The sequence below is a fragment of the Nesoenas mayeri genome, assembly GCF_963082525.1.
Source record: "Nesoenas mayeri genome assembly, chromosome: 4".
In the NCBI taxonomy this organism is placed as follows: domain Eukaryota; kingdom Metazoa; phylum Chordata; class Aves; order Columbiformes; family Columbidae; genus Nesoenas; species Nesoenas mayeri.
Window position 1 is genome coordinate 56,384,429 of NC_137540.1, and position 17,877 is coordinate 56,402,305.

Sequence of the window (17,877 nt, forward strand, 5' to 3'; positions counted from 1 at the left end):
GAAGATAAGATAGAATAAGCCTTAGTGCAATGTCATATAATGCACAATCTAAAATAATTGCTCATCCTTCTGCAGGATGTTATTAGCCTAATAAAGTAAAAATATATATCAGCATTAGGAATTTGTAACACAATCAAAGTACAACTCCCTCATTTCTATTGTAAGAATACATGAATAACATTTCAAATAACTCTTAAAGAAAAAATACCATCTAGTTTTGAAACTTAAAATATTACTGTGTATATAAGCTATGAAACCTTATATTCCTCTGCTAAAAGAACTCACAAACATATGGGGTAAGGTCATCTAAAGGCACGTGGAAAAATATTAAAAAAGAAAAAATCCAAGAAGGAAAACAGCCAATGTTCTTCCCAGCCAGGTTCAGTTGCCTTACGTAAGACTACACTAGTATCACAGGGATCCCTGCACAGTGTGTCTTTTGTCTCAGAAACTGGTTTTATTTTCCTCTTATAATATGCCTTTTTACAGATCTTATCAGAATGCTCCATTATTAAAGTAAACTTGCTTAAGACATAATCCATCAGTGAATATGTATGTGTTCCAGAACCTTATCCATATAAGTTGCTAGGTTTACAGAATTCTGAGTTCATTGTGTGCCTAATTGTAGGTTAGGATTTATCAGCAACAAGGATAAGAATTCTTATATATATGCATTATATAGTAATTCGTGCAGCACTTTCTGGTATTTTGGGTTCATGCATGAAGGGGAACATTTAAGAAAAAGTGGATGCAGTAGCATTGTAAGGAGAAACAAATGAAAAAAGGAACTATAAGCATGTAATTGCTACATTGAAAACCTTTAATGACTAAAACTCTCAGATGGACTACTTACATTAACATTGTCAGGACACAGTTTTAAAAACTAAATTATTCACATGCAATTTTAGGACCTGAATTTAAGAGAACAGAACATCTGAAAATAATGGCAACTGCAAAAGTACAATAATTCTGTGGAATAAGTCAATGAATGTCTGGTTTGTAACGTTTACAACAAGGCCATTTAAGTCTTCAAGAACATTAACCTGTGTTATTTGCACTGCAAAGGGAAATGGATTCTGTAAACATAGATTCTGTAAACTAATGGACTCTTTTTAAATTTTATTAACATTTTAGTCCAGAGAACAGGTTAATATTCTCTCTTAGAAGTAAAAAGTGAGATAATGCTCTTATAGATAAAATTAATTACATTTATTAATTGTCAAAATTCATTTCACATTTTCAAAACATCATCTCACATTCCACGAACCCCTTCCCTAGACTCACAGTGGAACTTTGACACTCATGGTCTAAATCTGAAATGGTCATTGGGAACACAGCGTATTACCAGACTGTATGAACTGAAATAATGCATTTCTCCTCCTTTCCTTTTAGTTTGTGTGTCAGCCAGAGTGGAATTTAACTACTAATTTCTTTGCGGAAATCAAGTAACTGAATTACAAATATACTGAGCTCCTTTTCAGGCTCTGCCTCTTACTTACTCTGACTTCAGACATGTCACTTAATCTTTCTTTACTCCATATCTCCCTGTTAAAATGGAAGATGTAAACCATTCCCTTATTTTCCTTTTTTCACAGTTATGACTGCTCTTCTCCAACCCTTACATTTTGATACTGAAACATTGCCTAACCTAAAATACTTGGCTGCAGACCAAATATATGTTCATGTAGGAATACCTGGGCTAGCTTTAACACAGGTATCACAGGTGTGCCTAACAGTCTACCTATGACTGTATGGAAACAAATCTCCAGGGAAGAACACGTGAGCCAAAATGTACAGTGCTGCTGTTTCACCACTATAGGTATTCTAGCTAAAATAAAACAATAAAACTTATTAGGCCACTATACATATAAATAAACAGTAAGTATAGAGAAATCTGAAAAAAATTGAACATAATGAGATATTTCTAAGAAGGCTGCAACAAAAATGAGAGTAAGCTGACAGAACTAGGAGAATGGACATGAAACAGAACAACAAAAGGTCTTCTTACACATCACATGTGCAGTTAATAACATAGGAATTAATATGAAAAGGCCATATTGTCCATTCCTCAAATGGTTAAAATACACCTCCAGCTATGCCTACCTACATCGGTAGAAACAGAAGTTCATGGAAATAAAAAAGTAACAGGTACATGATGATTAAAGACTGAAAAACCTAGGAATACATAGTTTATAGGAAAGATAAATTATAAGAAAACATAACAATCCACAATATTGTAAAAGTAACATGGAATAATTCCATGTTCTTTCTCATAATGATAAAAGGAACAGTCACTGAAACTGTTAAATAAAAGAAAAAAAATGTAGCCTTCAGAGGAATTTCCCATTGAAATATATCCTTCAGGCCAGTAACTTGAAGAAGGTTAAAGATTTGTGATAAATTAGGTCTTTTATTATTGCTATTATTATTATTTAGAAAATAATAATTTAGAGCCCATGCTGACTGTTAACTCTTAGGAGGATAGGTAACTCTGGAAGTATCTCCTGCAGGAACTTTTTTTTAACTTTCTTCTGAGAGATATGTTATTAGACATAGTAAAAAACAGAAAGCTATGACTGAAAGATCAAGAAACTCATTTACCATGGTAATGTCTTTACCCTTGATATGCAAATACCAAAGTAATAAAAATGTTCTCGAGAAAATTATTGTGTAATTTACATTAAGACACTTCCATTCTAACAGCAAAATTAGAGAAAGCTGCACATATGAGCAGAATTTCCTTGTAAGGAAAGCTCCAAGGGCAGGGGATAAATTAACTCAGAAGTTACTTCTGGTTCTGCAGATTTTACTAATTAAAAAGATCTTTGCATACTGAATTTTCACAGTCAATCTGCTAACATTTCTTTTTTTCTTCCCCCCACCCCCTTTTTTTTTTTTTTTCTCCTGCATCTGACACCACAGCTAATCATCAGAACAAAACTTCAACCTACATCTGACAGTCATGTAGGCTGGTAGGTATAGTACAGCATATTATAAGAAAACCATCCCCCTTACCCTTTTTTTTTTTTCTTTCCAGCATTTTATCCTTGCCTGAGAAAAAAAGGAGGACACCTCTTAACAGCAAACAGAAAGTTAAATTTCCTATTTACTTTTACTGTGAACTCAGCCTTCTCACATTTGTTTTAGCTGTAAAAATTACTTGCTTTCCCTAGTCACCTTAGTTTGCAAAAAAAAAAAAAAAAAAAAAAAAAAGTACCAAATATATCAGAGGATTTAAGATACTGTGCTGAAAATTATCATTTCAAACTTTAAAAATGAAAGGCAATCCAAAGCAATTAGTTATAACTGCATTGTTTCACACCAAGTAAAATTAAATGGTAAATATTTGAAGTAATAATAATTAATAACTATGCTTCCAAAGTTCTGTTTCCATGGAAAATCTGCATGAAAATCCAGTATAAATTCTGATTAAAACTTAACCAAGTTAAACACTGAAGATAACCTAAATTCCAATTAAATGTGACAAATGAACAGTTGACAGATTTCAATTCCAATTCTATTTCTATCAGAATGATCCATTAATATTGCAGATTATATTATTAGAATTTGAACAACACAATTATACTTAAAATAGTTAAAATACAAGTGGACTTCAGAATCAGATTGCTGAAAACTCTCACTCAAATGTCAGATATTGCTTATATGAAGGAATAAAAGTACATTCCATCCTGTTCTGTCATTATTTATAGATTAATGTTAACAAAAATTTCTGGAGGCAGATGACATGTCACTGTTGAAATCTTATTTTTAAAATGTGACAGTAAAATCCAAAAATCTGTAGAATATAATTTTCACCACAATGTCACCCACCTTTCAAAGGTCTCAGTTCAATGGTTTTTAAAGGAGAAGGAACTCCTGATTACTATATGCAAGTCCTGCCATGCAATTAGTTTCTTCATGATAATTTTGGTTTTGTTCACTTATTCGCGGAATAATGTATTTGTCCAGCTCTATGTTTCTATCTATTCTAGCTATACAATACTATTTTTAAAAGTGAATCAAACAGATTCATCTTACCAGATATAGTTTATCATCTTTCAAAAAATCAAAATAATATCTAAAATATGTCAATTATTAGAATGCAATACCACTTTTTGCATTAGCACAAAAACTTAAATAAACCGGTATGCTTTAATTTTTGGCACTGCCCAAGTACTCTCCATTTTCAATTACACTCAGTAAGTGTGATGATTTTCACTGGATAATGAATATATTAAAAATAATCTTCAAATGTGGCTCTCCAGTTTTCCGAATATGGTTCAGGCATACTCCATGTTAGTATGCTTTCTGAACTCAGAATTTAATGTTTAGCACTTTACTACACTGCTATATGTCCAGGGGAATGAGAAAATTGTTCAGTTTCATTATCTCAACCATAAAATCTCACTACAAAACAAACAATAAAATAACCATCCCAATTTAGGTGTAAAGTCTATAAATCTTTTTCTGACATCTTTCTAGTAATACTAGTATCACTTTCTCCCCTACCACACACTCAGAAAAATGAAATGTAAAGACATATATTCATATAAAGAACCAAGGAGAATATAGTGACACACACTTATACATTACCTAAGATACCTTATTTTCAGATGGATAATACCATCTTCCTTTTGGTCAATTAGTCATTTGTTCTTGGGATATATATTATAGGCTTCTGTAAACTGCTGTAGCCATTCTTCAGTCATACATACTAGATTGGGCAACATCTTACCATGGAAAATAGTAAACATTTATTGGGTCAACATGCCTATCTCAGCAAAGACAAAAACCCAAGAACAACCATTCCATGCTGTAAGGTCTGAAAAACTAAAGCATGCACTTAGTCAAACTTATTCTTTCATTCTATAACAGAAAAAAACAACACCCTTCTTGTATATACCCAGCAATTCAAATTGGATTAGCAAACCCGTTATTTAATTGCTATCAAAAATCTGTACACTTTGACATACAATAGTTTATTTTACTGTTTGTGGGCAAATGTAAAGGCAAAGAAGTCAGTGTCTGACTTCATAAAATTTTAGATGAAAGCCAATAGGTGGAGAACAGGAAAACCTTCAGGTTTTATGAAATTCATTTCAAACTGAATTTTTAAAAAAATTCTGAATAGTTTTAGATGGAAAGGAAAACAAAAGCTGAGATTTAAATTCACTTTATTTTGTAATAGCTGGAGAATTACTATAGAATAAATAAAGATTCAGCATTTTTCCCTCTGTATAAATAAACCTTGAATTTAAATCAGACGTTCTAAAAGTATTGTACAAAATAAAGTGTGAAGAAAAGGAAAGTAATGTTCTTTTCTAAATAATGAAGAATGGACATGACACTCAGTGTTGTTTTGAAAACAGTCTACATAATGTTTTTGTGGAAAAGGAAATTTGCTAGAGTGGGGTTTTTAAACCTACTTTCTTTTGCTGATGCCATACGTGTTACATTCTGGGAAATTTCCTAAGTAGTTGTTGAACCAAAAATGGAAGAAAAAGAGCATACAGGTCCTTTACAGACTTTTACCTAAAATTAAAAGTATGGAATTTAATTCAATTACCATCTCCCCAGCCCTCAACTGGTGTTTTTTTCAATGTTTTAACTGCTTCTGCAGTATAGTTTTTAAATCATGTAAAGAAAATAAAGCACTGTTTTTATTACTACTGTTATGTTCCATTATTTTGTATATCTGCATTTTAAAAAACTTTAAACTTTAAAATAATTACAATTTTAGCTATTTAATATATTTATTTGAGTTTTTGGACTGACCTTTCAAAAGTCTACTTAGTATCACTTGCTAGTGAGATTATGTGTGTGAATGTCGTGTTTGCCCCTACCATTTTCCATATGCTCTGCCTCACCAACACTGCCATCCGGCGTAGTCCTTTCGTAGTTGTCCTCTGGGAGTGGAAGGGCACCCAGTCTTGGCCCTGATGAACTCTTACTGCTTGGTGTTTCTGACTCCTCCAGACCGCTGTCATAGCAACTCTGCAATGACCCTTGATGTGGGTCCTGAGGCTGACTCACAACAGAAAACGTCACTCTACGAAATGGCTGCAAGAGAAAAGATTCTGAATGTCACTGAAAAGTTCCATCTTTGAACAACTGATTCTCAAAACATGACTTAAGCAAACTTATATTTTAACATTTACCATTTAAACAATTTTCTCTAAATTAAAGCAAACAGCAGGTACAGTCCTTAAAAGGCCACTGGACAGATTATCTGCAGTTCCCGCAGTTTTTCATATCCTCCTTTCAAATTGGTATATAAGAAAACTGTCTTAAAATTATTTATAAATACAGTATAGTTCCTCTTTTACTCAATAGTGTTAATTCAAATGGAGTTTATATCAGACTGCATAAAGGTACTTGACTCTGTGTGTGTGTGTGTGTGTTTGTGTGTGTGTATGTGTAAGACCGTGTGGGTAGGTATAAATGCTCACCTGTAAACTATATTGCGGGTATCAACAACATAACATAACACCCATAAGTCTTTTTATAAAATCACTTCCTGTGGTTTTGAAACCTAGTTGGAATAAGAAAGGAAAGAAAAAAAAAAAAAAAAAAAGGGAAAAAAAAAAAAGGGTTCAGTCTCTTAGCTCCTTTGCCATAAAATTCAGTGCCTGGAGACAGGGTGTGCTGCCAGCTGACTTAATAAAGCCTTTAAACTACTGCAAGCACAGCTGACACCACATGTTTCCACTGGGACTGTACAAACATAGATTGTTAGAGATTTGTATTCATTCAAAATGACAGATATTACTGTTGCTGGGGAAGCCTACATGCTGAACCCTGGCATCAGTGAGCATCCCAGGAAGTGGGAGAGTCAAGCCTTCACATTTCAGAGGACACTGAGGGCAGGTGGGCTTTTCAGGAAGAAGCTAGGGGATCCTCCAACAATTAGAACTACACTCAAGCAGTAACAATACATTTCAAATAATTTAATGATATATATGAAGTAACTTAATGTTTGCAAGGCTAGAAAACCACAGAGAAATATCTGATGTTCTAAAAAGGACCTTCTGAACCAAACACCAATAGATCCATTTTATAAGACACAATGCAGACTTTCCCATATTTAAAATGTGAGGTCTGAGAATGCTGCCCATCTTTGGATTCAAGTGTGTTTCAAGCCCTATATTAGAATGAGACACAAGCACATATCACTCCCACTGGCACCTCTGGTCACTATAGGGTGGAAGCATTTACGCGGGTCAGAAGGTAGGAAACTGCAACCACAACCACTTACACAATCCCTGAAGAACGGAAGTCCACATTAGGTTTACAAGGAGTGGATGGAGGTTCAGTTATAAATGTTACTTTTTTTTTTTTTTTGAGGATACAAGGTTTTGAAGATATAAAGATATTCAATGATGATGATAAATCAGTGGGACTACAAATATAACACTAAGTCTTACTGGTACGAGTAGATCAAAATTTTATAAATGTAGGTGCTGTTAGAAATATGAAACAAATTCTAAGGGAAGAGTTAAGGTATTATCATAGTGATTTTTAGACCTCTTGAAGTTTACTTCTATACTTCAGCTGTAAAGTAGTTTTGCACCAATTTAATTTAGAGCTTTTTTTCATATCAAATGCAAGGAGAATAGAGGAGCAAAACAATGGAATGGAGAGCACAAATAATGAACATTAAAAGAGCACATTAAAAATGGTTTAGAGTTGCTGCTCCTTTTGCTAATGTGGAAGTAGTAGAAAGCATAGAGGAGCATTAGAAGTGCTAAGACCCTATATCTACAACATACAATTTCAATATCTTTTCCCCACAGATGCTGAGTACGATCTTTCTCTTCCAGGAGTATTCAGAAGGAATATCATTGTTGAACTGCACAGAAATTCTTAAAGCTCTCCTGCTGATTCTGAATCATGCAGGAAGGATAAAGCCTGTTTGCAGTAGTCTGTCCTGCAAATCATCTGCATCATTTATACTGTTATTTCATATTTCAATAATAGCTTGTGCACTGTGTTATGGGTAATCTGCACATGCTTTCACTGCCTCAGAGAAATAACAAAATAAATGTTAAGAAAGGCAAAATGTCTTTATCTAAGCTATGGTTTTAGATGTAAGCAACCAATTTTATTTTGTCTCTTTTTTTAGCTTATGGAAGCAGTGATTTCCCTTCATGTGTTTTCCAGACATGGACTTCTAAGTATATAGAAAGATGTCAAACAAAGACAATATTTCATATCTTGTAAACAGGTTCTGTTGTTTCTTTCCAATATGACTGTTCTCAGATCACTTAAGACTACTTGCAAGTAGAAATTAAGGTTTCACCAGTCTAGTACAGATTATAACTAAGGCTAAAAATCCCTATAAATATCATTATTCATCCTCTAAACTAAAATAACTTCAATGTGCCTTTACTAAGTTATTAATGATAAGTTTTTAAACAGATCTAGGTGTTCATCTTTCTTTTTTTATTAAATGCTGTACTGAGTAGGAATTATCTGACACAAAACTAACACACAATATTCAGTTCAGTAGAGGCAATTCAGCCAGTTCCACAGAATACCAATGAGTAAGGTATAATTCTGACAAAATCTTCTCTAAAAGAATTATGAACATGTTAATTGTTATTCTGCAGCATTTCTTACATTTCTACTTCCAGTATAAACACCACATTTCTGACCTCTGTTTTGCACTACTTCTGAAAACCAGATCTTCTCAGGCAAGTATATTGCAAATTTTGAATGCATCACAGCTCATGGAAAAACAAAATTGTTTGTGTTTTTCTGATGAAAAGAAATAGATCCTGATCATGTTTGTTACCTGCATCATTAAGAAAAAACTGTTTTTAATTAATTTAATAGATTTTAAGTACAGAAAAAAAAATATCCACACTGTGGTTTACTGTCTCCTTTTTTGATATTATCCTTTCTGATATGTAAAACACCATATACTTAAGACACAATAATCTGGGTGAACATGGAAATAGTTATAGCAGAACCATCAGTCATAAAAGAGAATTAGTTTTTATATACTTTGAAAACTGAGGCTAGACTAATTATGGTACCTATTTTTTAGATCCAAAAAAACTATGACATCTTAGAGATAAAACTGCTGAAAACACAAAAGTATGGATTTACTATAAAATGCTTAATTAGGATAACTGATATAATATTTTCTAGTAACAGCATATGGAATTATTCCTAATTATATCTGATCACAGAGATGAACAGTTCACAGAGAAAAGATACACGTTTGCATTATACCCCAAAGGTAAATGACCATTTCTGTATTCTTCCGTATCCAAGCTAGAAAGTAAAATCATGTTATACTTTCAATTCATGAAGAACATTAATTTCAGAGCTTGGCATTAGGTACATACCCTGGATACACTTGGTGAAAAGCAATATATCCATATAGCTGCATGAGGCTTACTCATGACACTTTTTTGCCATTATATTAGGGATTTTCCTTTCATTTCCTGAAATTTCTAGTTTTACATTGTATTTCCTGATATAGTTTATGGTTATGGCAAGTTTGCCAACAACACCAAGTCGTGGAAGGCTGGAAGGAAGGGATGCCTTCTAGATGGACCCTGACAGGCTTCAGAGGTGGTCCTGGGCAAATCTCATTAAGTTCAACAAGGCCAAGTGCAAGGTCATGCACATGGGTGGGGGAAACCTCAAGCACAAACACAGACTGGGCCAAGAATGGATTGAGAGTAGCCCTAAGGAGAAGAACTTGGGGGTGTTGGTTGACAAGAAGCTCAACATGAGCATGTAATGTGCCATTGCAGCCCAGAAAGCCAACCATATCCTGGGCTGCATCAAATGAATTGTGGCCACCAGGTTGAGGGAGATGGTTCTGCCCCTCTACTCCACTCATGTGAGACCCCCACCTGGAGTACTGCGCTCAGCTCTGGGGCCCCCAACATAAGAAGGATGTGGACCTGTTGGAGCAAGTCTAGAGGAGAGCCATGAAGATGATCAGAGGGCTGGAGCACCTTTTCTATGAAGAAAGGCTGAGAGAGTTGGAGGTGTTCAGCCTGGAGAAGAGAAGGCTGCAAGGAGACCTCATAGCAGCCTTCCAGTACCTAAAGGAGCCTACAAGAAAGCTGGAGAAGGACTTTTTACAAGTGATAGGACAAGAGATAATGAAAGAGGGTAGATTTAGATTAGATATGAGGAAGAAATTCTTTACCATGAGGGTGGTAAGGCACAGGAACAAGCTGCCCAGAGAAGCTGTGGGATGTCCCATCCCTTGAAGGCCAGGTTGGACGGGGCTTTGAGCAGCCTGTCCTAGAAGAAGCTGTCTCTGCCAATGGCATAGAGGTTGGAACTAGATGATCTTTAAGGTCCTTTCCAACCCAAACCATTCAATGATTCTATGTTTTCATGTTTTCTCCATAGCAAGTGATGTCAACTCTGTAACTACTGTTGTACAATGGTGGGGTAGAAGAGTGAATTTTATTTACATTTAATTGAGAACTAGAGTAGTAACCATCAACTCTTTCTCAGCCAATGATCTCACAATTGATTATGGATACAAAGTGGATGCACTAAAGTGTAACAAGGAAGAACAATTTTCTCTCTTAATTACTTAGTACTTGGATAAAAATAGCAAGATTATATCAAGCCTTCCTGCTGTCACAACACTTACACCTCAAATAATTAGAATTTTAAAAACATTTAAAGCAACTGTAAAATTCAATCCAAGAAGCAACATAATATGTTGAGAAGCATAAAAAATAGCCCAAACTGAATATCAAGCTAAAGCAAGCTATATTGATTTAAATATTTCTACTAACTTGTTCAGCGTTAGCTTGGGCATTACCCAAAACCCTGGAAGATCAGCAACTAAGGTTCACTTTTTTTTGGCTCTCAAACCAGATGACTTCCTGCTTGGATAGCAGGATATCTTGGGCTAGCTGGCCCAAGAGCCAGCTCTGGAGATCACTCAGTCCAACTCCTCTAAGTAGCATCACCTAGAAACTTTGCCCAGGGCTGTAATCAGTCTTTTTTTTAATAGCTTCTGAAATGGAAACTCCACAGCCTCTCTGAGCCACCTGTTCCACTGTTCTACCACTCTCATAGTAAAGAAGGTGTTTTCTTACATCAGAAAGGAATTTCTGTATTTTAGCTTGTGCCAAAGTTTAAAAAGCACTGGTGATGAGTCAAATCTAAATAATATTATAACTCCTGTTAGCTTCAGAAAGTCAATCAATGTCATAAGACTAACACAGCAACTCTGAGATGTGTATAGGGTAGATCTGAAAAACAGGCAGAAGAGATACATTATCTCATCACATAAATTCAAAGTGTTTCTTTAGCACTTGAATTTTGATAAAACATGTCATTATCCTTTTCTTTCTATTCATTCTTAATTGCTGGAAGCTTGTTGGAAGACAAACAAAATATTAATGAACAATTGCTGTTCTGCATGAATAGTTTCAGCCCACACAACTCTTTCCCCTATTCAAAGCACATATTTCTAATGTTCTAAATTTCTATCATTGTGGCCTAATAAAAATTGGCAGGAAGTTAAATTAAACAGGCATAATTTTTCAATGAGAAGACTGAAACACCTGAGACAAGTGTTACAACAGGAAGGGAAGAGAGAAGAAGCACACTAGTAAGAATAATCAACTTTTTATTTTAAATTTGGCAAAAAGTAGTAGCAATTGGAATTTTAAAAAGGAGATGATAAATAAAATAAAAAATATTCTGATATTACACCTTTGTAGCAGGCATCACCATGATGAAATGTGATTGTCTCAGCTATCAGGTAAGAATTCCACACAGAAGATAAAGACTCTTCATCATTATTTCCATTTATTTTAGTAGAATTTTTATTAATTTTAGTTGCAGTAGTGAGATCCTGGCCATGAACCAGAAGCATATTTTGTTTGTTCTGTTTGAATATGAAATACAAATCCACTAATATCTATTTGCTTAAGCCTAAGGCTACATGTTAAGCTTTGATATTCAGGGATAATATTTCATAATGCATTTTTCATTATGGGCATCTTTACTGTAACATTCAAACATAAATTTTTCCTTTTAAGTTCAGTGCTTTTCTCAAATATCCACTCATCCCTGTTTTCCAAATCTGCCTTTCTGAATCACAACAATGATTTCTGAGCAGCCCAAATTCCTTTTCATTCACCTGTGTTCATTTAGATTCCTAATAACTCTTGTCTCTGTTACAAGTAAACAAATAAAAGACGTGCCTATTGTTTCTGTGAATATCATCAGAGAAGTAACCAATAATATGAAGAAGGTCTCTTTCTCAAAGACACAATCCTCTTTTGTGATAGAATCCTCATATCAAAATAAAACACACAAGTTCACTTAGAAAAATTAAACAAGACCTACAAGGCTTTTAAATGAAGTCAATATTCTTAGCATTTCACAATAGCTCTTCTTGATAGCTATTGAAAGATGAGCATAAAGGAACCAAGAATAAATGAGAATCTGTAGCAGAGATGGTCAAAATAATTGTATTATACTCTTTTGCCTGGTCACAAATAGATACTTTTGTTATCACTTCAGTATCCCTTTGTTTGAGAGTTATGAGAATGAAGCATCTATGACCCTGAAGTGCTCTCTTATTTTTCTACAACAAGAAAGAAGTGGATGAAGTAGCAATTTGTCTTCTCAAGAACAAATCTAACATGAAATAAGAATTTTATCACGTTTCATTCAATTTTCTTAAAAAAACATTTTTTACTGTATTGCTAACAGACCACAGTATTTGGTATAGAACTCATTAGATAAAAAGAGAAAAAATAACCATCAATAAAGTTTTGAATTATTAATACATACACTGCATCTAAGTGGAATTCTTTGGGTCTTAAGTCTCATCTTTTGCTTGACCTTATCTACTGGCATAGTTAAGAAGGTTAACTATTAATACCTTTAAGAATATTTTCTTTCTAGTAGCTGTTCACAAGAGAAGACTCTAGCCCCACATGAACAGGGAGAGTCACAGCATCACATTTTAGGAAAATTCAGCAATAACTCTTGGAAAAAAGGATGAAATTCTAAATGTATATGAATACATAAACCAGGCACTTCAAGTCTAATAGGGCAGATATGCAAACACAGATATTCATGCATTTTGTGAGTGATTAGGAATAAGGATTTTTTTAATTGGTTACTAAACTGTATCGATGACATATTTTCCAAAATCTGTAGCTGAAAAGTCTTCCAAAATTAGGTAATATACTCAGTATTTTATATTATTTTTATGCATCATATAGTTGTCAGTGTTTGTTTACTATTCATTCATCTAGGGTGTCCAAATTATTCTCTAAACTTAAATTTCTTAAAGGCATAGTGATTTTTGAAGGGTTGACATATTTTGTATAAATTGAACAAGTAAATCTCAGGCATAAAATCTGAGACAGTCAACTACACTTCTCTACAGAAAGTGAAGGACAGAACTATAGAAATGTGTCCCATCTAGGAAGATAGTTAATTGGTATGGAAATATTATTCAGTAAATATTGAGGAATTTATATTAGCTACATAACTTTTAGATCATTCGAGTTAGATGAAACAATTGCAATTATTGGTAATCACTAGCTGTGCAAGTTATAATAATAAACATGCCACAGGCTCAAAATACAAGGTCTTGAAAGGAAAAATGGTTCATTTTATTCAGAAATTAGATATTTGTAAAGGAACTATAGATTGGATGGGAGAAAAAGAGGCATGAATGAACATAAAAATACAATTTGTTCCATTATTTAATTTTAATGAGGGTTACGTACACTTGTACACTTTCATTGTAACAAATAGATTGTTGGAAGAATATTTAAAAGAGGTAATTGAAGAAGAAACTGATAAAAAGGTAGTTACAGACAAAATAACAAATGAGGTCCATGTCCAGAACTATACTCCACGACTAATTATCTATACAGCCACCTTCTATAATTAAAACTCATGCCAAAGATGTGGGGGTTTTTACTTTTTAATGATTTATTTATTTATTTATTCTTATTTATTTACCTGTACAGCCTCAGGAGAAATAGTGGAATATTTATCTGTGGAATTGATTGCTACCATCAACTTTTTATACAATCATTACTGAATGAGAAAACAGTGTAATGTCACAGAAAAACATGTTTGTTTGTGGTTTGATTATTTTTTTCTTCAGAAGTCTAGAGGTGAAATAATACGGAAACAAATTTTAACTTCTATATTCTAATAAAAATAATCCTGGCATGTGTTTGTTGATACATGCTCCAGCCAATTAATATTAAAAGCATGGTTTTTGAAGAGGACAGTGAGATGATTGCCTAGAAAACAACAGTGGGGACTCTGCTAACTTCCTGGATATACCTACTTTTACTGTCCTAGGACTTGGTTTCCACATGTGAAGTTTCATTTTCACTTTTGCATTCCAAATCAAAATCACTTTTATTTTTCACTTCATATTTTGACCCGAAAAGTTAGTTAGCCACTAAAAAGATTTTCATAATATACATTAAAAAATCATTAAAGAAGTTAAATATCTGAAGAAAAATCAAATTATTATGCATAAAATACTGTAGAATACAAACAGAAAAGCAGGGCTTGTAATAAAAGTAGTTAAACTCAGTTAAAGTGTTCATAGTTAAAACTTTATAGATCTATTTTCATAAGCAGAACCTTACTATAGACAGGCTTTTTTAGTCAAGGTAGTTGAAGTATTCTCGAACCGGTTAGCATAAAAAAGAATACTTCCTCAATTAAAAATATAGCTACACATGTAACATTCCATCACCAGTTTAACAAAGTTAAAAGTGTATGTCTTCAGGTGTGATAACCATCATTGTGCAACAATATATTGAATATGAAAAAATACTTTCTCCTGTTGATGAATGTAGCATGCATTTCAATGATGGCAACTACAGATTGGCGCAAAGATTCCCTTTCAAATGATTCAGATCATTTGCTCCAGTCCCTTCCAAGATCTTTTCAGCACAGCTCGACTGTGGCAAATATTCATGGATATTTCCTCAGATTGGTACTTTTTGTTTGTGAGAAAGATACATGAATTTTGGTTATCAGGTGTGTGTATTTGCTTGAGCTCATGTTCCTTTAGTCTGTTTACAGCATTCTGAAAATAAGGTAGTAGAAAGAAAAATGCTCTAGGTTTAATAAATGGCTGGTTTTCTTTGTACATCTCTTATAAATATGACAGGAAAGAAAGGATTTATTATACCATATGTCATGTGGTTGATGAAGAATGAGTTCAAATTACAATTTGCTAAACCCTACATTTTCAGTAGTCACTACGTAGTCACCCCTGTACATCATATGTTTACAGATATTTTTGATCATAAGAACTTTATGAACATTGTCCATGAATACACTGTTTGACACTCAAGAAAGTTCTAAACAGAGTTCACAAACTGGAGTTTGACCAGATGGGTAACTTTCAAGGTCATGAGAAGAAAACAGCCCGATGGATTTCCTGGAAGAAACCACAGGCCCGCAGAAGTGTGCTGTGATTGAAAGATGATTAAAAGTAGTCTGCATTCTTTTCAGACAGCCAAATTCATTCTTATTATGCACTCAAATATCCATCTAAGAATGTGTTTAATGCTGTGACTGTAATTCAAGATACTCACTCTGATGCTTTTTATCAATTCCAAAAAAGTTCAAAATATTAAGATGTTATTAAAAAAATGTCCCAAGGTAAAATAAATCTTCATCTGTTCTACTCTTAAGAGGTGTCACATAGACAAGTAACATTTTTGCCTAATCACCTCTCTTTCTCTCTGATACCAAAGTGTGGGAAGTACCAAAAGCAAAAAGTGGTTTGGACACTCAATATAATTCGATTCTTTTGTTGTACACTGACATGCAGAACACAAAAGGTAGGGTTTGGGATAATTAGATGTCACAGAAAAAGAGTAACTTGATATTATTTAGTCAAAAATAAGTAAAATAAAATATTGGAATTTTACATTCTAAAACCTAGTTTTTACAATATTGTCATTCAGAAAGAAATTAAGATCACATAATGAAAATATCATGTCATTTACAAAGGAATCATATGATGAAAATATCAAAGTTCTCCACCAGAAATGCTGTCTAAATAGTATGGCCATTTTCCATGGAGTCTGGCTAGCCTTCAGGTTCTGATGAACTGCACTGTTAGACAGTACTGGGATTCTCACAGGAAATGGTCATTCTTATGATTCACCAGGGAAAGTACAACTTTTAAATTTCCTCTCTGAACATAACAGAAATAGCCTTTCTGGCACAGGAGTCTTGGCTGAAGTCTCAACCATGCTTTATATATACATCTCAAATTGTGTTATTGTATAAAGTCACCTGAGCCAACTGCAAACAAATGGCACTGGGAGGCTGTTTGTGAGCTTCTTAAGTGTTTTGCATCTCTATTTATACACCACCATTTAGATGAATGTGTGCAATTTCCACTTTGAACTTTGCAACTTTCAGGATTAATTTCACTATTCTTCATTTACTTCACATGAATAAGTAAGATTACAGAGGTCTAATCCTCAGCTGATATAAAACAATGTGCTTTTGTTGTCTGTTCTTTCCCTAGTTACACCAAGATGTTTTGCTTTTTCCAAACAAAACAACATAACGGGCAGCAATATTGTCATGGCTGTGGACAGTCTTGGATCTTGATTGGATGAGGCAGCACACGCTTCGTAAAGCCAGCTGTCATTAGCAAGAACACTTTCTGGTCAATGCCCTCTAAAAATATAAAAGTATCAATCTCACCAACAGCAGACTCATATTGCAAAGTCCAGAATTAAATGTAGCTCTCTCATTTGGCTGCTTTTATTGCTGCCACTATGCCATCTGGCCAACAATATTATTTAGCATTGTATCAGCTTTATGTCTGTTACTTTCAAAGCACAAATATTTACATTTGAGGTTTGTCCAAAAACTCTCCTAGAGAAAGATGTTTGTCTTTCCAGTTAGGACAAACAAAGCAGAAAGTCTGGGCATACATAGGGGAAAGAAACTTCCTTCAATACTTCAAGAACTCTAAAGTGAAAAAGCAATTCAAATGTTGTACTACTTTAAGGCAGATTTGAATAAATTTATTATAATTGATTTTATGCAGATATACCTTCATCTTAAATGACATTGCTTTCTCAAAATTTTGACCATAACCTGTATATAATTGAATATGCAGTTCTTATTCAGAACTGTGAATGCAACAAAGTTTAGAGATAGTTAGATCAATTGACTAATCTGTTTTCTTTACTACATGCCTTCAAAGAAAAAGTCATACTTTTTTAAGCATTACATAAAAGTTAACAAAAAATGCACAGTTTTCTAATTGTAAAATAATTAAGTGGTGTTCATGTAATTACATTTATCATAGCACTCTTCAGATAGAAGGAAATGGAAAGGGGAAAAGGGAAAGGGGAAAGGGGAAAGGGGAAAGGGGAAAGGGGAAAGAGGAAAGGGGGAAAGGGGAAAGGGGAAAGGGGAGGAAAGGAAAGGAAAGGAAAGGAAAGGAAAGGAAAGGAAAGGAAAGGAAAGGAAAGGAAAGGAAAGGAAAGGAAAGGAAAGGAAAGGAAAGGAAAGGAAAGGAAAGGAAAGGAAAGGAAAGGAAAGGAAAGGAAAGGAAAGGAAAGGAAAGGAAAGGAAAGGAAAGGAAAGGAAAGGAAAGGAAAGGAAAGGAAAGGAAAGGAAAGGAAAGGAAAGGAATGTTGGGAAGCCTGTTTTTAATTCCTGGCTCAGCACAAACGTAATTTTTTTGCTTTGGCAATGACCTTCACATGTCTCAAGATTCAAAACAAGGATTACCCTTTACTTTCCTATAATGGTTACCCTGACCTTGTAGGTAGACTGGGTAAATTTATGGTAGACATTGTTGGGAGCACAGATGAGAAAAACTGCACAAGCTAACATAATAGTATTTCA

General features: G+C 33.9%; 1 protein-coding gene across 3 annotated transcripts in view; it reads right to left on the reverse strand.

Annotated features, from left to right (window-relative positions):
• PCDH7 (protocadherin 7) overlaps window positions 1–17,877 on the reverse strand; it is a gene marked incomplete at its 5' end in the record, with an annotated part of 258,888 nt that overhangs the window by 124,486 nt on the left and 116,525 nt on the right. For all 3 annotated transcript variants that reach the window (XM_080344293.1, XM_080344292.1, XM_080344291.1), the window contains one exon: window positions 5,844–6,060. In XM_080344293.1, the coding sequence (XP_080200419.1) occupies window positions 5,844–6,060 (217 nt within the window). The remainder of the gene's footprint in view (window positions 1–5,843; window positions 6,061–17,877) is intronic.